Genomic DNA, 26,596 nt, shown 5'->3' with positions numbered 1-26,596 from the left:
CGAACCGGCCCTGAAACACCGCTGATGTGAATAAGGTAAGAGTGTCCGATTCAGAAACGTGACTCTTACACTCTTTAAGTCACAAACAAAGATGGTGGATGAGAATAGATCTATAAAACGATAAGCAATGCGCCAGAAACAAGGTGAGACTATTCGCATCCTTTAAAACTCTACGCACATTCATTTCACCGAAACAAGTAAACGACTGTATTTCAATCAATCAATGTTTATTTATATAGCCCAATATCACAAATGTTACATTTGTCTCAGTGGACTTCACAGTTTGTACAGAATATCAGTATGACAATACGACACCCTCTGTCCTTAGACCCTCACATCGTACAAGGAAAAACTTCCAGAGAAAACTCACAGTTTAAAGGGAAAAATGGGAGAAACCTCAGGGAGAGCAACAGAGGAGGGATCCCTCTCCCAGGACGGACAGACGTGCAATAGATGCCGTGTGTAAATTGAAAAGATAATACATTTGCAACATAGGTAGTCCAAATGTTTGGAAATGCATGTGTGTATAATAGGAAGATGAATCCACGAGGATATCCATCCAGGACTTATGATCCAGGACCACAGCCACGACTCAAGATCCAGGACTCGCGATCCATGACACAGGACCGCAGGATCATCCATGACTCCGGATCCCGGCGTATATAGACACCAAAAAAAAAGAAATTTGGGAAAGCTGGGTTAATCGGAACATGAGAGTACACAGGTATAGACAGAGAGAAGGAAGAAGTAAGATGTCCCCCGACAAACTAAGCCTATATCAGCAAAACTAGGGGCTGAATCTAATCAGCCCTAACTATAAGCTTTATCAAAAAGGAAGGTCTTAAGCGCACTCTTAAAAACGGATAGGGTGTCTGCCGCCCGAACACAAACTGGAAGCTGATTCCACAAAAGTGGAGCTTGATAAGAAAAGGCTCTGGCTCCCATTGTACTTTTAGAGACTCTAGGAACAACCAACACCCCTGCATTCTTGGAACGCAATGCCCTAGTAGGACAGTAGTGTAAAATGAGTTCTTTAAGGTAAGATGGCGCCTGCCCATTAAGGGCTTTGTAGGCCAGAAGAAGAATTTTAAATTCGATCCTGTGTTCTATAGGGAGCCAGTGTAAGGCAGCCAGAACAGGAGTAATGTGGTCCCTTTTCCTAACTCTGGTTAGTACACGAGCTGCAGCATTTTGAATCAGCTGAAGCGACTTGACTGACTTCTTGGTACACCCTGATAATAAGGAGTTACAATAATCCAGCCTTAAAGTAACAAATGCATGGACTCGTTTCTCTGCATCGTTTTGAGGCAAGATATGCCTGATTTTTGCAATGTTACGTAGATGGAAGTAGGCGGTCCTTGAAATTGATTTTATGTGGGTGTTAAAGGATAAATCCTGATCAAATATAACACCAAGATTCCTTACAGTCTCACTGGAGGCCAAATTAATGCCATCCATAGTTAGTATATCTTTAGATAATTTGTTTCGTAGATTCTTGGGGCCAAGTACAATAACTTCAGTTTTGGTCGTGTTTAACATCAAAAAATGTAAGGTCATCCACGTTTTTAAGTCCTTGAGGCAGTCTCGAATTTTATTTAGATGATTAATTTCATCAGGCTTGATTGATAAATAGAGTTGAGTATCATCCGCATAACAATGAAAGTTTACAGAATGATTCCTTATAATATTGCCTAACGTAAGCATATATAGTGTGAACAAAATAGGTCCAAGCACTGAGCCCTGTGGCACTCCACGGCTAACTTTGGTTTGCATGGAAGATTCGTCGTTGACACGTACAAACTGAGAGCGTTCAGATAGATAGGACCTAAACCAGCCTAAAGCAGTTCCCTGTATGCCAACTAAGTGCTCTAGTCTTTGCAATAGGATATCATGGTCGATAGTATCAAATGCAGCACTAAGATCGAGCAAGACAAGAATAGAGACAAGTCCCTTGTCTGAGGCTATTCGAAGGTAATTTGTGACTTTAACCAGAGCTGTCTCTGTGCTATGTTGTGTTCTAAAGCCAGACTGAAAATCTTCAAATAAATCATAGTTTTTTAAGTAATCACACAGCTGTTTTGCGACTGCTTTCTCAAGAATCTTTGAGAGGAACGGAAGATTAGAAATAGGTCTATAGTTGGCTAAAACCTCTGGATCGAGGTTGTGCTTTTTAAGAAGCGGTTTTATCACTGCTACTTTGAATGATTGTGGAACATAGCCTGATAATAAAGACATATTCATAATATTTAATAAAGAAGTGCTAATTAATGGAAAAACTTCTTTTAACAGCTTAGTTGGAATCGGGTCTAAGATACACGTTGATGGTTTAGAAGAGAAAATCATTGAATTTAATTGTTCAAGGTTTATGGCTGAAAAGCATTCTAGTTTACTATCTAGTGTAATATTAGAACTTACGTTTCCGGGAGCTGTTGATAACACTATACTGGTCAAAGGCAAGAGGTCATTGATTTTGTTTCTAAGAGTAACAATTTTATCGTTAAAAAAGCACATAAAATCATTACTACTGAGTGCTATGGGAATAGAAGGCTCAGTCGAGCTGTGGCTCTCTGTCAGCTCTCTATTCTTATTCTCATCTATTAATGAAGAGTAGTAGGCTGCTCTCACTTTACGTAGTGCTTTCTTATATTCATTGAGAGTAATATGCCAAATTAAACGAGATTCTTCAAGTTTAGTGGAACGCCATATCCTTTCAAGTCGTCTCGACTTTTGCTTTATTTTGCGGGTTTCGGCATTATGCCATGGAGCTAATCTATGTCGTTTTATTTTCTTCTTTTTCAGAGGAGCAACAGAGTCTAATTTTATTGTAGCACTATCAACAACATGATCAATTTGGGGTGGTGTACATTTTGTATAAGTTTCCTCCCTTACATGCAGACATGCTATCGAGTTAAGTATTGGTGGAATCTCTTCCTTAAATTTGGCTATAGCACTAACAGATAGGTTTCTGCTGCAGGAGCTTTTGACTAATGCTTTGTAGTCTAGTAACAGTACTTCAAAAGTTACTAAGAAATGGTCGGATAAAGCAGGATTATGCGGTTCGACTAATAGTCGCTCAATTTCAATACCATAAGTCAGAACAAGGTCGAGAGTGTGATTATAGCAGTGGGTTGGTTTATTTACACTCTGACAGAAACCAACAAAATCTAATATAGAGTTAAATGCAACAGTAAGGCTATTTTTATCATCGTCAACATGAATATTAAAGTCACCTACGATAATTAGTTTATCTGTTTTAAGTACCAAAGTTGATAAAAACTCAGAGAATTCTGATAAGAATACTGAATAAGGACCTGGTGCACGGTACACTGTAACAAATAAGATTGGCTGCAAAGGTTTCCAGGTCGGATGCGTAAGACTAAAAACGAGGCTTTCAAAGGAGGTATAATTTAATTTTTGTTTAGTATTGATAAGTAAACTTGAGTCAAAGATTGCTGCAACTCCACCTCCTCGGCCCGTGCCTCGGGCAATATGAGTATTGATATGGCTGGGTGGAGTGGCCTCATTTATGCTGACATATTCTTCATGTCTCAACCAAGTTTCAGTGAGACAGCATATATCAATATTATAATCTGATATTAAATCATTTACCAATATTGCTTTAGATGCTAGAGATCTTATGTTTAAGAGACCACATTTAATCTTCCTGTTTTGTTGCACTGTAGTAGTTGTTACATTTACTTTTATTAGGTTATTATGTATGGCACCTCTATTAGGTTTACCTTAAATTATCCTTGGGCAGACACACACACCGTTAATATTGGGTATTTTATCGGGTTCGGGATTCCTATGGATGACTGCCTAGGAGATAGCGCAGAGAAGCGTGTAAGACTGCGACTCTGCCTCCTGGTCTCAACTCCAGTTTGTCATGGATTAAGTCCACAAAGCCCTGAAATGTTTGCCGAAATGAGATTTGCACCTTCCAAAGTAGGATGAATGCCCTCTCTCTTAATCAGACCAGGTTTTCCCCAGAAGGCTGTCCAATTATTTACGAAGCCCACATTGTTTGCTGGGCACCACCAAGACAACCAGCGCTGAAATGATGACATGCGGCTATACATGTCATCATTGATCAGATTGGGGAGGGGACCAGAGAAGATTACGGTGTCCGACATTGTTTTAGCATAACTTAGACCCTCCAGAAAAACGCGATTCTGCGATCGCAGAATTTCCCGCATAATCAGCAAAATGCCGCAGATTTTTAAAAGTCCGCATATTTATCAAAAGGCCGCATAATCCCCGCATTTTTCCACACAAAGTTGAGAAAAAAAATAAAAAAGTTAACTCGTCTTGACAAGTAGTGATGATGACGCAACGTCATCAGTCCGCGCATCACAGAAGGCAAACACCGTCGTGTGAAGGTGTGGAATTCACACACCAAGATGAACAAATCGAATCCATCACATTTACCCACAAACATTTCAGCTAAAGACCGGGCAAAGCAGTACCCCAATGTCTTGCACGAAAGTGGGGGGAAACTGTTCTGTACCCCGTGCAACTGTGTGTTGGAGCATAAAAGGAAATCGACTGTGAATACCCACTTCGATTCGCTCAAACATTCAAAAATGGTTTCTGCTGCGGAAAAGAAAGCCAAGCAACTCACGCTCACAGATGCTTCAACCTCCAAAACCCTTTCGAGGGTTGCAAGAAACGAGGTGAGTAGCCTACAATATTGAAGCTGGTCAGATAACGAACGAGTAAATGAAAACAGAATGAGGAGGAGGTAGGTGTGTGTGTGTGTGTGTGTGTGTGTGTGTGTGTGTGTGTGTGTGTGTGTGTGTGTGTGTGTGTGTGTGTGTGTGTGTGTGTGTGTGTGTGTGTGTGTGTGTGTGTGTGTGTGTGTGTGTGTGTGTGTGTGTGTGTGTGTGTGTGTGTGTGTGTGTGTGTGTGTGTGTGTCTTTCTTTCTTTCTTTCTTTCTGTGATGTAGCTTGCTTCTAGTATTCTTGTTTATCATTGCAACTCTTTAAAAGTGCTCCCTTTCATCCAGTAGTAGGCTAGTAACAGGGTGCGGGAGAATAATCACCTTTTTTCCGCTTCCCGCATATTTCGCAACTTTCCGCATATTTCGCAACTTTCCGCATATTACGCAACTTCCCGCAATTTTCCCGCATAAAATCACATAAAAACCCCGCATTTTTATTGCATAATCAAGGATTTTAGCCCGCATAATCAATGATTTTAGCCCGTATAATTAAGGATTTTGGCCCGCGTTTTTCTGGAGGGTCTAATAACTACACACCGACGCCACATTAAGTTTGGTGCATTCTGATTGGCGTAAACTAACATCATTACCACCGACGTGAATAACAATCCTACTGTATTTACGTTTATTTTTAGCCAGCAGTTTAAGATGCGCCTCAACGTCGCCCGCTCTGGCCCCCGGAATGCATGTGACTGTGGAGGCTTCGGTCTCTAAATTCACGTGTCTCATAATAGAGCTACCAATAACCAGAGTTGGCTTCTCAGCGGGTGTCTCGCTGAGTGAGGAATATCTGTTAGATACAATGTCAATTGATTGATTGATTGATTGATTGACTGTATTTGAGTGAGTTAAGGCATTAGTTTGCTTCATTAAAGGATGTTAATGAATAAGTGTTCTCCAGTGCCTTTTGTCCGCTTTAAGGTATTATTAAGGTAGGGTTAATGTTGCTCTCAAAGTGCACCAGATTGATGCTTTTAACTTCAATATTTAAAAAAATATCTTCCCGGGGGACCATACCCCCGGACCCCCCTAAAGGAGGCGACGACCCCCCTAAATGATTTTCGGTCCACTCCCCACTTGTAAAAAAATAGCACTTTACCCCTGCACCCCCCAACAACTCCTGGGCTAAGCCCCGGATCTCCTACAATCCTAAATCCGCCACTGGTGGTCAGGCGTACTGACGTTGACCTCGACTATCTTGATTTCATGTGCACCCATGAATTAATACTCATTGACACATTGGCAGAGCAGATAGAATTGCCAGTGAATATAGTAAATGCCCTTAGAGAACTGTGTAACCTGGTTAGACGTCAGGTGGGAAATGAGCAACATATTCCACCTGTTGAGATACAGGCAGTGCAAGGGCAAGGGGTCGACCCAAATGCCTCATTCAACAGGATAAGTTACAGGCCTTGATAGACACCCAGTTGCCCATACCTTGCGTAGCCAAACTGCTGGGAGTCAGTGAAGTTACAGTATTCCGTCGAATGGCGGAATTTGGAATTTCTGTGTCAGGGTCATACAGTACAATGTCAGACCAGGAGCTTGACATGTTAGTTTCTGAGATCAAAGCTCAGATGCCCCAGATTGGCTACAGGTTAGTCATGAGAAGACTAAGGTCCTTAGGTCAAATGCACGTTATAAGAACTATCAACCTGTATAACTTTTTCACATATACTCTGTATCGCAGGGTCAGATGTGATCAAGGTGTGGAGAATGTCGACATTGCTCGTTTCATGTTCACTGTGCGAGGAACTGACCGGGCAAGTTTTATTTCTGGAAAAAGTGTCCACAACCAGAGGTAAATATAATCAAATGTTTAGCAAGGTCACATTAACCTTGAGTCAGCATTGACAGTCATTCATGTTTCTGTGTATGTATGCAGTTGTATGTCAACATTTAATTTACAATTAGAATTTGAAAACAACTAACTAAGGGGTGCTTCTCACTGTGACAAACAAGCAAGAATCCCAGCTGCATCTACTCTTTGCATAGCTGCCCAATGACTTTACAATTTTTCCACGACGGAATCTAACGGCTTTGGCGTGATGTGTGGACTGCAGTAACTTCCACATATTATGATGTTCTGCACACTCTTGAAGAAGAGGGACTACTGGACATCTCAAACACGTTGCACATCTTCCTGGTGCACTTTGTGTTCCTACCCCGTCTCCGCAGCGACCTTCACACCTTCACTGAGGGCTGGAACCATCACCCACTCCGCACAGAGGGAAACTTGACCCCTCAGCAGTTGTGGCAGTTGGGCCTGCTGCAAAACAGCACGGATGAGGCGGAGAATGTTGAGGTGCACACTTACTTTTGTACAATTATCTCTGTTGAACATACATTGATTCAAGCTGTACATTCTTGAATATTGCACTGTAAAATGTATGCTTTATTTAAACTGCTATTTGAATCCTAGGATCTGCAAGAACTTGACATAGATTGGGAGAGTGCCCTTTACTGTGATGAGTCCCTACAAGAGTCTGGGCTGGTTGTTCCAGAATTTCCCACGCCCATAAATGAGCAAGATATGGCAGACCTTCAAGCTGCTGTGGACCCAACCGACCCATCCGACTCCCATGGTCGAGACATTTAATGTTGTTGTCTTCAAATCTTCCAGTGAGCAACTGTCATGTTGGTAAGTCTGAGCACCACCTGTTGTGCCATATACATGTAGACATATGAAAAAGACCAAGTCAAAGTTTCAAACATTTTTTTATTTAGAACAAATGTTTTCTTCCTGTTTTAAATGTTTTTCATCTGTGGCAGTCTTAAAAACTAAAAGTTAAAACTTTTAAAGTGAACTAAACCAGCCACAACAGTTGCATGAATAACTTATTCATCTACACCAGTGAGAATTCTTGTCCCAGATGGAACGCCTCCACCAGGACTACTTTGAAATCGGCATATGATCTCATGTGTTGGACAGTGAAGGTGATGGTTCAACTGCAAGCTGCAACAGATGGATAACATATGCTGTGTTCCCCAAAATGTGACTGGCAGTGATGATTGAACTTAACATTCACTTTGAAACGTCTCTTCTCTTCCTGCAGGACAGGAACATGTCCTTGCCCGGTTATCCACTGAAGAAATGCTTTTGGAGACAATGAGGGAAGTGCAGCGTTCTCCATCCCTGAATCAGTTTTGTCTGAAATTAGAGGCAATAAAGATAACTAACATTTGAAGATGACATTTTCAGGCACAACTTTTGTACTGCAGATGATATATATTTTAAGTGGAAGAGATATTGTAAATGTGTTATTTATTTGATTTTATGAACCAATAAAGATGGTTACATTTCAGTCACAGAACAGCAAATTATTTTAACTTGCTCCATTTCCTGGAGGAAATCCTGCAGATGATTCATTAAAGTCACCTCCACCTGTTCCTTGTTTGAGCCTCTCTCACTGAATTCTGCTTGGCACACAGATATGATGAAGTCTGCATCAGCCTGTCAAATGAAAGCAGAGCACCCATTAGCACAATACAGTTTTCAATGTATATATAAAAATGTAATATAAAAAAAATCTCATCGCCATACCAGAACCTCTTGAGAAAGGCTAAATGTCTATTGTACCATTGGACAGATTCATGGTTTTGATATTGTTTTACAATGGTGTAATCCATTTGGACCTTATAATAGTTGTTAAATGCTGTGATATACTGTACATTGTTACTGAGATCCTGATACTGAGATATTGTTCAGTTTAATAAGGATTTAAGATAGATTTAAATTGTATTCTTACTATATTTTAGCATATAAACACGTAGATGATGCACTGAACATTTTTAACAATTCCCAGGGTTCAGATTATGTAGCAATGCATACACACTGAGTTATACAATGACACATCTCATCTACAATATTTCAGATCGAATCAATTGATTGCTAATCATTTATCAATCATCTTATTAAAATAAAATGTGACCCTTGAATCATACTTACTTCAAACACTGATCCTGCCACATCCCCAAGTAATGCAAATGTTTGTCTGGTTTGCGATCCCATTGAAGTGATACTCGGTCTGGAGATAAGTTCTCCTACCTCTCCTATCTTTTGGTATTTAATTATGTTGAAGTTTCCTGTGAGAAGTCTGGTCTACATAAAACAAGTGAGTTGAGCACTTGTCACTCTTGCATTTAAGACTAACTGACGCACACAGAGCACACCATTTCAACTCAATCTACAATCTTAAAATTGTATCTATGGTGCACTTACTGTCATTTCTACCCCTGGTACAAACAAAGGCTGACAGATATCATGGTATTTGGCCATGATATTGCACAAGCCATACAGGTTCAAGCCATCATTGATCTGCAGCAGCATCGGGAACAGCCTCAGGTTTGCATGGAGGACAATAGCACTGTTTTTGTAATAAATGACATGCACACACACATGCACAAATACAAACAACATAACATGTAAAACAAAAATAAACATGCTTAATCACAAAATATGTAAAACTTTATGAATTTATGTGTAATGTAATGCGTAATGTTTTATTAGGGAATACAATTAATTTAACCAAGGTTGGGGTATTTCCTTAAAAAAGGCCATTTTATCCCCAAAACATGGGAACCCAATTATGGCACAATGGCAAGTCTGGTCGGGCAATAATGACCAGAGCATCTACATAATACAGTGACATAATGACTTTTCTCACTGGGAGTATGGTTAAATGATAGACCACAATGAAAAGGGATTGTTATAGCTTCACCATGTTGTCAGGTGATGATGCTAAAATGTGGAGTTGTAGCTTTTATGTTTTTTTAGATCAAATCTAGAAACATTCATACACATTACATACACATTTTGTATTCTGAAACAATACATTAAGCACCAACATCTCTAACATACCGGATTATTTCGCCCTTTTTCTCCAAGCTGATTAATCCTGTGTAACTACAGTTCAAGATCTCCTCTGTGAGAACTTGAATTGTTGTGTCAGTGGCTGCCTCCACCTGAAATTAGAATTGTCTTCTGGTGATCAAGAAAGTGTGATCATATCATGGTTGTCTCCGTGCTTTGTCAGATCTAGACTGATGATTAGTCTTTGCTTTTTTATGTCAAGAAAGGCTCATGTTACAAAGACTGCAACTGTCAGGTCAGTAATGTTGCTGTAATTAAGGTTAGGCTGCCAACTAAGTGTTTATGTTCTTACTTTTGATAAGAGATCAGTATATTGATCATCTCCCACATCGCTTTTGTCCAAGTTTTCCAAGTCCAGGGACCCAGTGCACAGGAACTTGTAGCACCAAGGCATCAGGAAATTTGGAGCTGGTCCTCCTTGGGCCAAGCCGGCAGCCATTATTTCTCCCACAATCCTGAAAAAACAACAAAGGCACAAGTGCTTTTTTTAGTACCTGGCTAATAACAATGAATTGTTAAGAAAACTGTGATGCTTTAATATAATTGGTTGTTGTTGCCTGCAGTGATGAAAGCAGAGATAAAACTATCACCAACTCCTAAATTCCCCAAAGCTCAAATGAACTTTCCTCTTGTAGCTCAGTGTTTGGGTTCACTCTCAGCATACTCATAGCGTTGTTTTTGGCTGCAGCTGTTTTCAGAGAAAAAGCCCTCAAAACCCAATGTACACTACCTGCTCAGCACCTAATGGCAAACACACACAGTTAGCTGCAGAAAAGCTGGTGAGCTAGTAGAGCATTTAGCAGCTAAAGAGCCAGATATTTCCCTCAGGATTTGGTAAAGAGAGCAGATACAGCGCTAAAAAGAGAGTAGGACTTACATTCACCAGGTGGACAGAAAAATGATCAATTTAAGAAGGTGACATGCCGGTTATTTTCTGCTGCCCCCAGATTAACCCAATTCAGATACCAGACACTGAAATGGATCATAAAGCACATACCTGAAATGGCCTTTGTCTAAATCAGACAGTGAATAGTTGGGTCTTCTGCCATGGGTGCCCTTCTCAAAGAACCGCTCTTCAATGCCCGCCACAATTCCTTAGACATTAGAATTATGCATTACATTAACGTTCCTGATGAAATGCACAATCAGACATCTTGCATAACTACAATATTTAAAGTACAACTTTAGAACCATCAAATTATTCTGATGGCATAACTTTTTTTTTTTATCCTACACACATACATACCTGTTAGAAATTCTTTATGGAGAGCCCCTGTATCTATACCAGCTTCGCCTAAAAAGATGACTTTCAGTTGGTTAGTTGGGGATGTTTTCTTTTGGCGCTGCCATTGCACGAGGCCCCTCTCCAACATGTTCTGGCGGGACACTGTGATGTCAAAGGTTTTGCCATCTGTTGTTACTGCATCAGCAATTGCCTAGATAACATCATCAAGACTAAAAAGCGGGAAAAGGAAAGGAAAATACTTTTTAAGTGTTGGTCAAATCTTTCATTCAATACTCAAGTCAATGACGAGTTAAAGATGCTATGACCAACACTTGGGTACAAACAGCGGGGCTGGGTACGGTGCAGGATATCACTTTTAGCGCCAACATTAATTCATTTTTGATTGAATGTGATATGAATGATTGAGGTGGCTAGTAGTGATACAACCACATCTAGATGTATTGGTAATTATATACAGTACATTATAGAAATAGTTAAAAACTGTTCAGTGCATCTTATTTTTCCAAAAATACTGCATTCATTTCTAAAATATTTCAGTCTAATTAATAAATGACATCAATATTTTACATGTATCCTTAACAGTAAAAATGTAATAACAACTTAAAATACATGAATATAGGTAGATACAAGCTATGTATTTGTTTTTGATGATGCCCGGAGTAGCACTGATTTTTTTTCATTGAATCAGAAAATGTTAAGATATTCAAAATGTAATGTAAAAACATACTTTTCAATTTCATCTTCAGTGGATTTAGAGGCAGAGGGCGTTTCCTCCACACTGTCAAGTAAAACATGATTACACAAGGATTACAAATGACCATTATGTACATTCAAAATTGCAAAGAGTTTCCATTAAAGTCTTTATGTTCCTGTAGAAGTATACAGTAGGAGGGAACAGATGAACATTACCGGGGAGCCTCTGTATTGTTGAATTACTAAATGCATCCCAGAATTTGTACTTTTTATTCAGATTCTAATGACATCAAAATAACAAGAAGAACAGTGCTTAAATTATGTTGTATATACTGATTGCACACAATTTTCTCTTTGAGTACTTTCACTTGTAATGATCCTGTCCTTTATTTCAAATGTTACACATTCCAAATACACATTTTCTGTTTATCTCTTACAGAGAAAAGATTATGTATTTATTTTCACCTGTCTCCACATGAGCTGGCATGGACTTGTAAATAATCCAGTGGGTATTCAATCAGACATACTGGACAGGCCCAATCTTAATTACATGATTTATTCAATGATACATATTGGTTGTCCTGACCATATAATGCACCGAGTTATATGCTGACTGCTGTTGCGGTGCTGACTGCTGTTGCGGTGCTGACTGCTGTTGACTGCCAGCTTGTAGCTGGCTGCCCAGCTTCTTGCCACCTCTTCGATGGTGCTTCTCTGTAGGTGTAGGATTGTGCATTATTAATAGGGATGCTCCGATCAGGGTTTTTGGGGCCGATCACCGGAATCAGTATCGGCCATGCCGATCGCCGATCCGATCATAGGGTGGGTGGGGGCTATGGGGATCTTCCATTTAAAGTTATGTTTAAAACTCAGTTAATGGGGCTTATTTTTATAATGCTTCAGTTTATATCGTAACGGATCGAAAAGTTGAGATTCATTTGTCCATACATGATGCACTTCCACAAACAACAACCAACAAATTCAAATGAAGTACATTATTCAAGTTTACATTAACTTTGGATAAGAACGCGGGAGACATATACGGAAGCGCTCTCTCTCCCTCTCTCCCTCTCCTGACAGCCCGTCAGTATCTCATGCAGCTCACTGATCCAGTAGTGAGTGACCATCACCCGACAGTTAAGAATAAACATATGTATAACTAGTTTATGTTGTTCCAGGGGTAGGCCTTAGAGCACCGATCGAAAAAATTAAGAGTGAATATCGGCCGGTCGATCGGCTGCCGATCGGAGAATCCCTAATTATTAACGTGAGTCTTTTATGAAGCCACTGTGGTGACTCTAGTTAACCATAATTCACTTTTGGGTCACAGTTCCTACTGTGATCCTGGTTTAGCGTAACACCGGAGATATAGGTTGCCAAGCTAGAGCTAGCAAGGCACTCTAACTTGACTCTCCTCACTGAGTACATGTCTGATACTACTATTGCTTGATGGAAAATAAAGAGTGGAAATCCTTTTTAAATACTCCGCCTCCGACTCCTTCTTACCGGCACTACACTGGAGCCCTGAGTTTTTCGAGATAGTTTCCGAAAAATCTTTGAACATGGCTGAACGAGATGTTTTCGTTAAGCTGCCGGAGTTTTGGGAGCATGCCGCGGAGGCGTGGTTTGCACAAGTGGAGGCTCACTTCGCTTGCAAGCATCTCCACGACGAAGATCTGAGATATTACCACGTGGTGGCTTCGCTGGGTGTTTCTACTTCAGCCAGCTTAGTGGGTTTCATCACAGCACCCCCACGCCTCGGCAAATACGAGGCTATCAAGGCTCTTCTCCTGAAGACATTTGGTTTATCGACGAGAGAAAGAGCCCGCCAAATTATGGACATTCAGGGCCTCGAAGATGGCAAGCCATCTCAGTTAATGGAGAAGATGCTAAGCCTGCTAGGAGGGGAAGATACCCAGATTTTGTTCATGGATATCTTTCTTCAACACTTACCTCCCCGGGTCCAGACAGCGTTGGCCAACACATCCATCACGGAGCCCCGCGCGCTGGCCGGAGAAGCGGACCGTTTCTTCCTGGCTACACGACAGTCTGGTGCGGAGGCGTTGGCTGTGGCGCACAGCGGCCCTTCTGCGGGCAAGAAAGCGGCGCCGAGTCGGCGAGGGGATACCGGTGGGTGCTTCTACCATGCACGTTTCGGGACGATGGCAAAGAGTTGCATCGCTCCATGCAGCTACAAGCCTCCGGGAAACGGGGGTGCCGACGCTCTGTAGTGGCTCTGAATGTCGGCGGCACGGGCAGGCTCCTTTTCGTCAAAGACAGTGTTTCAGGGAGCCTGTTTCCGTGCGACACGGGCGCGCAGCGGAGTGTGGTTCCCGCGTCGAGAGAAGACATCACTCGAGGTGGGCACGGCCCACGGCTAACAACGGCTAACGGTGGGCCCATTTGCACGTACGGATTACGGCTTATGTGTTTGTGCATCGGTGGACAGCGTTTCAGCTGGGAGTTTGTAACAGCGGACATTTATTTTCCTCTTCTTGGGGCGGACTTTTTGTGTGCCATGGGCTGTTGGTGGCCATTAAAAATAAACTTTTAGTGGATGCCTTAACGTTTTCTTAAGGCAACGTGTGCACACTCGGCAGCGCAGCGTACGACAGGCTGTCGGGCTCGCTGTCGGGGGAGGACATTTTTCTCAGACTTTTGGCCGAGTTTCCTGATCTGTTGCTGCCCACTTTCTCCGCGCTCACCACCAAACATGGCGTGGAGCACCACGTCACCACCGAGGGGCCTCCAGTCTACGCCAGGGCCCGACGGTTGAACCTTTCTAAGCTAACCATAGCGAGGGCGGAATTCGCAACCATGGAACGCCTGGGCATCGTCCGACGCTCCAACAGCCCTTGGGCCTCTCCTCTGCACGTCGTGCCCAAGCCGAACGGCGGTTTCCGCCCGTGCGGGGATTACCGCCGACTCAACGATGCCACTACACCTGACCACTACCCGGTGCCGCACATACAGGACTTTTCAGCGCATATGGCCGGCACGAAGGTTTTCTCCAAGGTGGACCTGGTGCGTGGATACCACCAAGTGCCCATGCACCCCCTGGACATTTCCAAAACGGCAGTAATAACGCCTTTTGGACTCTTTGAGTTCCTGCGGATGCCTTTTGGGCTCAAGAATGCCGCTCAGACGTTCAAGCGCCTGATGGATTCGGTGCTGCGGGACCTGCCGTTTGTGTTCGTGTACCTGGACGACATCCTCGTCGCCAGCGTTTCAGTGGAGGAGCACCTGTCTCACCTCCGGGCCCTGTTCACGCGGCTCAGCGAACATAGATTGATCATCAACCCTGCAAAGTGCCAGTTCGGGGTGTCGGACATTAACTTCCTCGGGCACCGCGTCACCAAGGACGGTGCAACACCCCTGCCGGCGAAGGTGGAGGCTGTTGCGGCTTTTCCTCGCCCGCTTACAGCCCGGTTGCTGTGTGAGTTCCTGGGGATGGTGACTTTCTACCACCGTTTCATCCCCCGGGCCGCCCACATCAGGCGGCCAACGTATGAGGCTCTGAAAGGCAAGACCCCCGTTCAGGCGATCGACTGGACATCAGAGGCGGAAGTCGCTTTCACTGAAGTTAAGACCGCGCTGGCTCAAGCGGCTTTGCTGGCATACCCTTCATCAACGGCTCCCATCTCCATCACTACGGATGCTTTGGACTACGCAGCCGGCGCGGTGCACGAACAGTGGCTGGACGGAGCTTGGCAACGGCTCGCCTTTTTCAGCAGGCAGCTGACGCCGAGGGAACGCAAGTACAGCGCTTTTGACCGGGAGCTCCTGGGTCTTTATTTGACTGTGTGGCACTTCCGTTTTCTGTTGGAAGGCCGTGAGTTCAAGGCGTTTGTAGACCACAAACCGCTCACCTTCGCCATGTCAAAGGTGGCGGAGTCTTGGTCGGCATGTCAGCAACGGCAGCTCTCCTACATTTCGGAGTTTACCACAGACATTAAACACGTGGCTGGCAAGTCGAACTTGGTTGCCGATTGCCTCTCCAGGGTCGTCATCGGAGCCGTCCAGCTGAGCCTGGATTATGCTCGTATGGCGGCGGACCAGGTCACCGACTCCGGCGTCCAGAGTCTGAAGACAGACAGCGCTGGGTTGCGCCTGGAGGACGTGGTGTTCGGCGACGCAGGCATCACCCTTCTGTGCGACGTCTCTACGGGCCTGTCACGACCGGTCGTCCCCGCCAACTGGAGGCGTCCTGTTTTCGAGGCGGTGCACGGCTTGTCTCATCCTGGCGTTAAACCTTCGGTGCGCTTGGTGGCCACGAAGTTTGTCTGGCGTGGGCTGAAAAAGGATGTAAGAGCTTGGGCTGGGGGGTGCATGGCTTGTCAACGCGCTAAGGTGTACCGCCACACGAAGGCCCCTTTGGAGCGGTTCCTAGTGCCAGAGAGGAGGTTTGATAATGTTAACATCGACCTGGTAGGTCCGTTGCCCTCCTCTCAGGGTTTTTCCTACCTCCTCACCATGGTGGATAGGACGACCCGTTGGCCGGAGGCGGTTCCTCTTGTGTCGACTTCAGCCGCTGACGTGGCTAGGGCTTGTATCGCGACGTGGGTGTGTCGTTTTGGCACCCCGTCAGACATTTCCTCGGACAGGGGCTCACAGTTCACTTCAGGGCTCTGGGGCTCTGTTGCAGACAGTTTGGGAGTCAAACTGCACAGGACTACCGCTTACCACCCCCAGGCTAACGGCCTCTGCGAGCGCTTCCATCGCTCCATGAAGGCGGCGCTCAAGGCCGGCCTTACAGACGGTAACTGGGTCGACAAGCTGCCCTGGGTGATGTTGGGCCTGAGGACCGCACCTAAGGAGGATCTGCAGTGCTCCACGGCGGAGATGGTTTACGGTCAACCCCTGAGAGTCCCAGGGGAATTTCTACCCAAGGCATCAGTTCCTTGGTCTCCTACGGCTCAACGGGTTTTCCTGCAAGATGCGGCGGAGGCTTTCGTTCCGGTTCCGACTTCTCAGCACGGCGCGCCGGGGTCTCAGGTGCCAGCAGAGCTACGCTCGGCTGGCACGTCCACCACGCCGGGGTCGCCCCCCGTCTTCGATTCCCGCTACAGGTTTGAGTCTGCTCCACCACGGTGTGCTACGGCTTGGTTTGGCCTGACGCGAAGCGGAGTGTCGACAACCCCATATTGTATAGATAGATATTCATATATCACGGCCTGAAGTGAGCTATTGCATTTATAAAACGGTTACCACATGTGGCTGGCAATGTGAAAGAAAAATACACACTCCAATTTAAATAGTATTTAATATTAAATAATGATGTTCAAAATAAACTAGTCCCTCCGTTTCCTTCAGCACAAAACATAGTGCGAGGCGGTTGATATGCAACAACAATAACAGCTAGAGAACATATTAGACAGACAGCATTGTCGTCGTTTAGGTGCTTTTTTTTTCTGGAGATAGGCACTTCTCAATCCACTCCTCCATAGTAAATGTTTCCATCTTAAGCTTTGTTAGTTAGCCTAGTTAGTTAGTTTCGTAACAGACGTAATGTAACAGTTGTAACGGTTCTCAGACGCGGAGGGATACTGACTTGTGAAAAGTAACTACAATTATTCCCTGGATATACGCTCATTATATCACGGCAAAGAAACCTCAGATTGCTTGATTTGACTTGTCCGTTTTATAAACATATACTAACTGTGCTTACCCCCCCCCCCCCCAAAAAAAAAAAGAAGTTGTACAGTGAATGTGATTTTGATAGGATTGTTGTACAAAAGTTTCGAGCGCGCACAGAATAAATCTGAGTGCAGAAAAAAGTTTCGAGCGCGCACAGAATAAATCTGAGAGCAGAAAAAATCTGTAAACAGCAATATATATGAGTGCAATCGTACAGTTTGAGCACAAGCAGAGCAAATCTAAGTGCAAGCAAGCACTATTTGAGTGCGAGGACAGGGTTTGAGGGAAATAAATCAATAAAGTATGCTCTCAAATTTAAATACCACGCTCTTGAATAAAGATAGGGAATAACTATGGAGTCAGATTTGGGTCAATATTCTAGCGTGCAAAGCAAGCTACTCACGAGCGGAAAATGTGCTTTTACACGCGCATGAAATGACCCTCGCGCGCAGATTAAACCCCCGCGAGCAGAGAAAGCCGACTATGGAAAGCCAAAGGTGCCAAAATACGCCGTATGTTCGTCCGTAATTTTGACGAAAAAACGGGCGAACATACGGACGTATTTTAAAATAAAATCGCCTTACCCTTTTCCTTAACCCTCTGGAGTGTGAAGTGAAGGGTATTTTCTCAATTTTTAGATGTCTCCTTAAAATCAACTTTTAAATGTACTTCTTATAACATGGCATGGTGTTACATGTCAACATTTACAGTAGTCTCTGGTCTTCTAGAAATGCAAAGCCACTCACCTTATGAGATACTAAGCTTAGAAATCCGATTTTTGGAAAACTTCAAAACTGTTGTGAAACACAGATGTACTCATGTCATCCATTTTTTTGGTGTTTCCCTTTTTGGTTCACCAAAGTCTTTGGTTCACCAAAGTAGTGAAATATATGAATTACACTATAGGCCTATATAAATGTGTTGTTCATGTCTAAAATGTGTAAATTATAATTTAGAGTAAAATATTTCCATCCCTCTACTTTCACCACAGAAGAGTTACATCAGGACTGATTCATATTCCATACCAAGGTTCATGTGATGATGTGTACAAATACAAATTGAGCATTAAACATTTTTATTCAACCAACTAGTTAGGTTAACATAAGAAACTGTAAAATCTCAATATTTACAATATCAGAACTTTCTCAACCAACTATTCATTATAAATGCAAAGACAGGGGGAGCAGTGTAATGGTCTGTCTTCCAGGACAGTGGATCTGGCTGCTGTGTAGGTGGGGGTGATGGTGCATGGGCTGCTGGTGGCTGTGTCGGAGGGAGGTAGGTGTGATTGTCCCAGGTTGATGCTGGCGGCTGTGTGGGAGGTACGTCTGCTAGGAGAGACTTCTTTGCTGGCTGGGTTGATCGTGATGGCTGTGGTGGAGGCCTTTGTACCGAGGTGTATCTTAATCTTGTGGCAGGCACAGATGGAGGTGGAGGCCGCTGTAGTGATGCTGGTCCTCTGGTGATGGCTCTGGTGAAGGCCCTTGAGCCAGGGTGGATCTTGACCTGGGGGCAGGCACAGATGGAGGTTCTTGCTGCTAGGCCCAGGAAGCTGTGAAATCGGAAAGAAATATAGGACAATAATTACTACTAAGTTCATTAAAATATAAAGTTCAAGTGGAATGTTTCTCAAGCACAAATAACAATGCACAACTCAAAATAAAATGGGGAGGTGGGACAGGAGTCTCTCTCTCTCTCTCTCTTACAACCTATTTAACTATTTTACACCCACTCAATGAAAGTGCACTATTACTGTAATATTTACATTGACCTATCTTCAAATGGATCCGTGTTGTTGTTGTTGCTTTATTCTCCAGGTTCTGATGCTCCATCTCCACTGCTGCTAGTGTTACAAGTCTGCTGTGCAGAGCTGGTAATCAGATAATAAGCCTGTTGAATAGGAGAAAAGAATTAAGCAGAGGGAAAGTTGCTGCCGTTTGTGTGGTTGTCCTAGCCAGAATGTATTACATTACATTGCATTTAGCTGACGCTTTTATCCAAAGCAACTTACAATAAGTGCATTCGACCAGGAAGATACAACCTTGAAGAAAACAGAATCATATCAGTACATCAGGTTTCATAGAGCCAAACATTTCAAGTGCTACTCAACTGGCTTTAGAAAGCCAGCCCTTTATTAGTATATAAGTGCTTTGTTAGTAATTCAATCGCTCGAAGTGGAGTCTAAAGAGATGAGTTTTCAGTTTGCGCCGGAAGATGTGTAAGCTTTCTGCTGTCCTGATATCAATGGGGAGCTCATTCCACCATTTTGGAGCCAGGATAGCAAACCCACGTGTTTTTGCTGACGGGAACTTGGGTCCCCCTCGCTGTGCGGGTGCTGCGAGCTGTTTGGCCGATGCAGAGCGGAGTGCACGTGCTGGGGTGTACGGTTTAACCATGTCCTGGATGTAGGAAGGGCCAGATCCATTCGCAGCATGGTACGCAAGTACCAGTGTCTTGAAGTGGATTCTAGCAGTTACTGGAAGCCAGTGAAGGGAGCGGAGGAGTGGTGTGGTGTGGGAGAATTTAGGAAGGTTGAAGACCAGACGAGCCGCTGCATTCTGGATGAGCTGCAGAGGTCGGATGGCACATGCAGGTAGACCAGCCAGGAGGGAGTTGCAGTAGTCTAGGCGTGAGATGACGAGGGCCTGGACCAGAACCTGCGCTGATGTCTGGGTCAGCTGGGGATGTATACTCCTGATGTTGTAAAGCGTGTATCTGCAGCAGCGGGTTGTTGCAGCAATGTTTGCAGTGAAGGACAGTTTGTTATCTAGGACCACACCCAGATTCCTTGCAGTCTGAGTCGGGGAAACAACAGAGGTGCCGATGTTGATTGTTAGGTCAAGAGTGGGACAATCTTTTCCCGGAAGGAGAAGCAGTTCAGTCTTGTCAAGGTTGAGCTTGAGGTGATGAGCAGACATCCACCGAGAGATGTCTGCTCGGCAAGCAGAGATGCGTGCGACGACCTGGGTCTCTGAGCGGGGAAAGGACAGAATTAGTTGGGTGTCATCAGCGTAGCAGTGGTATGAAAAACCATGCGGGCTAATGACAGACCCGAGCGAGTTTGTGTACAAGGAGAAGAGGAGGGGACCAAGAACAGAGCCCTGAGGGACCCCTGTAGTTAATTGACAAGGGTCGGACTCGGACCCTCTCCAAGTAACCCTGTAGGTGCGGTCTTTGAGGTATGAGGTGAGGAGGGAAAGTGCAGTGCCTGAAACTCCAAGTTCTTGGAGAGTGCGTAGGAGGATCTGATGGTTCACCGTGTCGAATGCAGCAGACAGGTCCAGAAGGATGATGACAGAGGAGAGGGAGGCTGCTTTAGCAGTGTGCAGTTCATCACAGACAGCAAGGAGAGCAGTTTCTGTTGAGTGACCTGCTTTGAAACCAGACTGGTGCGGATCCAGAAGGTTGTTCTGATGGAGATAACAGGAGAGTTGTTTAAAGACAGCGCGTTCAAGTGTTTTAGACAGGAACGGGAGGAGAGAGACAGGCCTGTAGTTTATAACATCAGACGGGTTGAGAGTGGTTTTTTTTAGGAGAGGGTTTACTCTTGCCTCCTTGAGACTGTATGGAAAGTGACCAGAAGTTAGAGAAGTGTTGATGAAATGGGTGAGAAACTGTAGAATATCAGGAGCGATAGTCTGAAGGAGGTTTGAGGGGATAGGGTCCAGAGGACAGGTGGTAGGACGGGCAGAGGTAATGAGGGTAAGAACCTCACTTGGAGAGAGAGGGGAGAAGGAGGTCAGTGTGTGGGTGAAAGGTGGGTCTGGTGACCCAGCGGTGAGTAAAGGTGAGTCAGAAAAAGAAGAGCAAATATCATCAACCTTTTTTTCAAAGTGGTTAACAAAGTTGCTTGACAGAAGGGAGGAGGGGGGAGGGGCTTTGGGGGGGTCCAAGAGGGTGGAGAAGATAGAAAATAGTTTTTTGGGATTGGAATAGGAAGATTGGATCTTATCTTGAAAGAAAGTGCTTTTTGCCTGAGAGATGGATAACACATTAATAAATTCACTTACAAATGATATCCGTTTTCTCTATTTATCTAATCATTCTCTGGTTCAACGCCACATGTATCTCTGCGTTGTGTTGTGTGGTCGAATGAATATGACAACCTGGTTTATTATCTGTGCAAACAGATTATGAGGAAATGGCTTCACCAGCTTTCTACCTCAATACTTCTCCTCAGTGAGGCCTGAAGCTAACTGAGAATGTAAAAGTAAATTTAGCCAATCAAAATAACTGTATGTCCGACATATTTCGTTTTCTAATCAAAAATGGACATAAATCCACATGCCATATTATGACTTTCATGAAGGATTAAAGCCTTTTTTCATTTTCAGTATAATACAGTGATAACAGATAACACACACAACCCGAATGTAGGCCTACTCACTTTAACATGGCTGTTGTACAGGCACAATATTAGCATAGCATTAGCGCTTTAGCATTTAAATAATATGAACAATTATGACCTCAGACCAGCATTTCACATATTTATACAAACAGAATAAACTTGAAATGTAAGCCAGACTAGTGCACGGGACTCATTACCAGGGCTCGACAGTAACGGTTGCCAGGTTGCCATTCGCAACCATTCAGAATAAATGTCAACCACTTCTTGGCCTTTGGTTGCTATCAGTGGCAACCAGTTTTTAACATAAAGAAACAAGGACAGCAAACAGCTAAATGTGCACCCCAAAATAGATAAATGTTAATTATTTGTTGTATTAAGAGTGATATTTAATTGTTGTTGTGACCAGTCGGAACCTGATACTTAAGTTGCATGTGCATTGGTGTGATTACGGAGCCAGAAAGTGATGCACGTTTACTCGCGTGCCTGTGCGCCGTGTGTTTGTTTTACAAAAAATGGTGAAGCAAATTAAATTGTTTGACTGTGGGGTAAAATGTTTGGCCAACCCGTCAACATCTCAAACGAATGTTCAAAGTGATTCAACTGATAAAGCGCAAGGTGAATCCGAACGAAAAGCAAAGAGGAATGTTTTCCATTCACTTCCGGTAAAAGTTCCTTCAAAATAAGAGTCCCGATCTTATTACTACCAAAATAAAAGTGCAAAACAAAACTTTACCATAGGAAAATATTGGCGTACAAATATAATCCATCCATCCATCTTCTCCCGCTTATCCGTGGTCGGGTCGCGGAGGTAGCAGTTCCAGCAGAGAGCCCCAAACTTTCTTTTCCCTGGCCACATCAACCAGCTCTGACTGGGGGATCCCAAGGCGCTCCCAGGCCAGCGAAGAGATATAATCCTTCCATCTGGTTCTAGGTCTACCCCTTGGTCTCTTCCCAGCTGGACGTGCCTGGAACACCTCCCTAGGGAGCGCCCAGGTGGCATCCTAACTAGGTGCCCGAACCACCTCAACTGGCTCCTTTCGACGCGAAGGAGGAGCGGTTCAACTCCGAGTCCCTCCCGGATGACCGAACTTCTCACCTTATCCCTAAGGGAGACACCAGCCACCCTGCAGAGAAAACCCATCTCGGCCGCTTGTAACTATAAAAAGGTAACACATTTTAAATATAGTTACACATATTAAAAGGTAATTTACAGCATTAATAATTAATATCTAATTCTTAACTGTGAATGGTTTTCATGTATTTAACATTAGAAATGTATTAGTCTGGCCAATCCAAGACTTCAATGCTGAAGGACCAATGGATCTATGGTGGGGGTCAGCACAAAGGTCAAGAAAACCCACATTTGAAAGGAAGACAACGTTTGACCAATAAACTAGTGATTTACTCAATTCCTTTTTGGGGGATCTGTGAAAAACATGACAACAGCTGCACTGCTGGTGTGTTGTTTACCAGCAATTGAGGGTGGACAAGTTTACTACCAATTTAATTTCAAATTATTGTGTTAATTACTTATTGTAAAGCATTTGAACATTATTTTGTGTCACATGTTCATTATTAAGTTGATGTATAACTGTATAGTATCTTAATTATTTAAAATATAAGGTGACTAAAAATGGCAACTGCATTTTCAGTTTTGGCAACCAAAAGCTGATGTCTGGTTGCCAGCCTGGCAACCGCTTTTAAAAGTTAGCGTTGAGCCCTGCATTACACATAGTAACATAGTAGAGCCCTACATTATTCAGGGAGCAACAGCCTGTGTTAAAGAAGCTAGCGGACGCCATTAGCCACACGCTAGTGGCGTAGCTCACAGAATGACATTAAACTACACATAAAACAGTTTCCAACACACTTCTTAGATCGAAATATGACAGTAACCCTCTTTGTTCTAAGACATGTGATAGTCTATACACCAGGCCTGGAATTTCGTCATTTTAGGGGCAAGGCCACTTGGCCTTTTGAGTTGTCAATTTTTTAAGGGCACAAAGGCCAAAAGCCAGGGCACCAAGGCCATAAATTAAAACAATGATTTAACATACGATATGAAGTGACTACGATTGTATATGCATTTACAATACTTTTATATATATTTATTAAGCATCATCTTATCTTTGACAGCTAACAACACAGCGCTAACTGCCTAGCACTAGATAATAATAAAAAAAGAACACAACTGCAACATAACTTATCCAAGTAGTAACAAAAACACTTCAAAATATTATAATTATGCATTACCATACGAGCAAGAAATAGTAATGTTATCCATAAAATTACAATTAAAGCTGGACAAATGAAAAACTTAACGGCAAACAGGATCATCACAAAACCTTACCTCACCTCAGCCTTTTATTGAGCGGAGAATCAGCTAGCTAGGTCCTAGACCGTCCTACGCACACGGACGCGTGAGGGGGTGGGCGGAGATAGGTCCTAGACTGATGTCAACTGTCATCATAGACCAGGGGTGGGGAACCTTTTTTCTCTCAAGTGCCATTTCAATTTTTACAACATCCTTCGAGGGCCGTACAAATTATTGAACTCAACGTCTGCTTAAAAAACTCAAATCACAGCCCATTCTTTTCGCGTTTCTTTCATGCTGTGCAAAGAAAAAGCAACCTTTTAATCCAGATATTTGACCATGACCCGCGCATTCATGCACCGTGGCCACCAAAACAGAAAGATATGGACACAAGATGTGTGCAAAGCAGGGCCGTGGGAAGTAGGGGTGCTGAGGGTGCTGCAGCACCCCCTGGTGGAGGACAGGGGATCTGCACTTCCACAAGATTAAATAAAAATATTATTTAAAAAAAATGAATTTTCAGCCTTGATGTAACAACATTAATAATTAAGTAAAGATAACACCCTTTTCACCCCGGTTACATTTTCCATTTGCCCCGTACGATGGGCGCTGTAAGTGATGAAAGTGGGGGATGTTGGCTTATCAGGCACCCGCAGCTCACCAGCGTGAGAGAGAGAGAAAGAGGGATAGATAGATTGAGAGACGGGGTGCACCGGTACCGGCTGGGATTGTTGTTAGCTTCTGCTGCACTAACCGATATAAGAAGATGTTTCTACAATAATGTGGAGGGAGAGCTCTCCTGTCAGACTGCGAGGTTCAGTGAGGTAAAGGACTGAGTGTTTAGATAGTTGAGTGGGTCTCAAATGTTTTGATCACAATTTATGTAAACAAATATTTCCAAGGCACTCCTTTATAATTATTAGGCTGAATAAAAACAGGTTTGAAATCATTCCAATGTATACTATAGGACAGTAAACCAAAAATATTGTTTAAAACTGGAGAGATTTAAAAATATGCATAAATAAATAAATGTTAACTGGTAAAATGAGATATAAATGAACCACACAAATAAAACAAGTTAGCCTACATTTATTTGTTATTGGCTATGGTAGGTTATTGGTTATGTTCACATATATTATTTGATTATTAAAATGCAAACCGATCTTTCTCATATGGGTGTTTAGAGTTGTATCCCCTAGATCAGTCTCTAGCAATTGGGCGCTCAAAGTGCACCAGATTGAAGCATTTTACTTTAAAATGTTAAAAAAAAATCTTCCCGGACCCCCCAAGAGGATGTGAAGTCCACCCCCAAATTAAAACATGTTCACGCAATACTAAATACATTTGAAGCCTTTTTATATAAGCTGTCCACCATGTCAATACGTTTCTCTGTTTGTAGTGTATTAGTCTTTTGTAGAGGTTTTTCATTGCCAGCTAAAATCTTGCCTAGGGCAGCAAATTGGTCAAAACCGGCCCTGGTGTCATCCCCACAGCACCCCCCATTTGAAACATGTTCCCACGGCTATGTGCAAATGTATTTAGTTTCATATCCATGTGGACATGATTTAAGTGTGTGTGGGGGGGGGGGTGGGATCTAACCTCATCTAGGGGGGTTTGGGGGCATGCACCACCAGGAAGATTTTTTTTTAATGTTGAAGTTAAAAGCATCAATCTGGTGCACTTTGAGAGCAACATGAAGAGATCTATGGATACATCTCTCAACACCCATATGAAACAGAACAGTAAGCAGATTTTTTTCTTTATGGATATTTTACAAATCACTTCCCTTTTAAACTGTATTCTTGTTTATTAATAACAACTTTTTTTTACTGTCATATTAGTATTGTATACCTGTTTACTTTATTCTCTTATTTTTCTATAACTATAATGATCATATAAAGATGTGCCTTTACCTCACTGGTTGGAGAAAAAGCTTCTTATATTCGTTAGCATAGCTAGCTAACCAGAAGCTAATAACAACAACGTTATTGACTGTATGATCAGTATGACAGATGAACAGATCGCCACTGGGCTTTCAACTAAAGACACAGCCACGCAAAAACTGCTGCATGTGTACGTCTACTTATGGGTATTACAATTTGTGAAGTCCCGGTCCGGAGCCGCGTTCTGGTGCTCTCCGTTAGAACTACACTCCTGTCAGACGAGACATATACCACGTGATGACACGTTAGGCTCGTGTTGTGTTCAAGGACCCTGACCTTGGCCAGGAAAAACAAGCTTGTTTAATTATTTTGCGGTTTAGATTTCTTGAATCTTTTTCTTTTTTGCGTGTGTTTATAAATTACCTCGAGGGCCGTACCAAATGGTCTCGAGGGCCGTATACGGCCCGGAGGCCGGAGGTTCCCCACCCCTGTCATAGACCGTCCGAGCGGTGCATTCCAGGCTCAAATCAAGTGCACCGCTGATTTTTTTTTCCTCCTTCAAAATATGCTGGTGTTGAAGCCGTGTCAGAAAAGAGGCAGACTGGCCCTCGTGGCCCTCGTGAAATTCCTGCCCTGCTATACACTATCATCTTCTCCATCCATTTACACAAGTGTGATGTTAATGCTATGGGTCTGTAGTTACTGAATACCTTGTTTCGTTCTTTAATAACTCTGTTACATCCTCATTCCACCACGGCACCACTTTCCTCCTGCCCTCTGTTGTTCTTTTTGGTATAGTTTTATTTGTTGCTTCTTTAATGTGCATTTTGATTTGATTTGAGCACTCCTCTATACTTCCTTCTAATGCTAACAATTGTGCT

At 43.3% G+C, this 26,596-nt stretch overlaps 2 protein-coding genes and 1 long non-coding RNA gene across 3 annotated transcripts in view; 2 read left to right on the top strand and 1 right to left on the bottom strand.

Moving 5' to 3' along the window:
• LOC307023596 (uncharacterized protein) overlaps positions 1–8,109 on the top strand; it is a 36,087-nt gene extending 27,978 nt beyond the window's left edge. Inside the window, exons 2-5 of the mRNA XM_079656938.1 lie at positions 6,412–6,522; positions 6,900–7,026; positions 7,144–7,362; positions 7,577–8,109. Of these exons, the coding sequence (XP_079513064.1) occupies positions 6,458–6,522; positions 6,900–7,026; positions 7,144–7,320 (369 nt within the window). The 5' untranslated portion in view covers positions 6,412–6,457 and the 3' untranslated portion in view covers positions 7,321–7,362; positions 7,577–8,109. The remainder of the gene's footprint in view (positions 1–6,411; positions 6,523–6,899; positions 7,027–7,143; positions 7,363–7,576) is intronic.
• LOC307023996 overlaps positions 1–26,596 on the top strand; it is a 208,560-nt gene that overhangs the window by 68,480 nt on the left and 113,484 nt on the right. The window lies entirely within an intron of this gene.
• LOC307024353 (uncharacterized protein) lies at positions 7,332–12,269 on the bottom strand (the record flags this gene model as incomplete). The annotated part of the gene is made up of 8 exons (XM_079658418.1): positions 7,332–7,379; positions 8,101–8,175; positions 8,944–9,088; positions 9,583–9,686; positions 9,887–10,049; positions 10,592–10,688; positions 10,841–11,030; positions 12,120–12,269. The coding sequence occupies 8 exons, from the start codon at positions 12,267–12,269 to the stop codon at positions 7,332–7,334; spliced, it is 972 nt and encodes a 323-aa protein (XP_079514544.1).

Source organism: Notothenia rossii, assembly GCF_949606895.1.
Source record: "Notothenia rossii genome assembly, chromosome: 11".
In the NCBI taxonomy this organism is placed as follows: Eukaryota; Metazoa; Chordata; class Actinopteri; order Perciformes; family Nototheniidae; genus Notothenia; species Notothenia rossii.
This window is presented reverse-complemented; position numbering and strand designations above follow the sequence as displayed.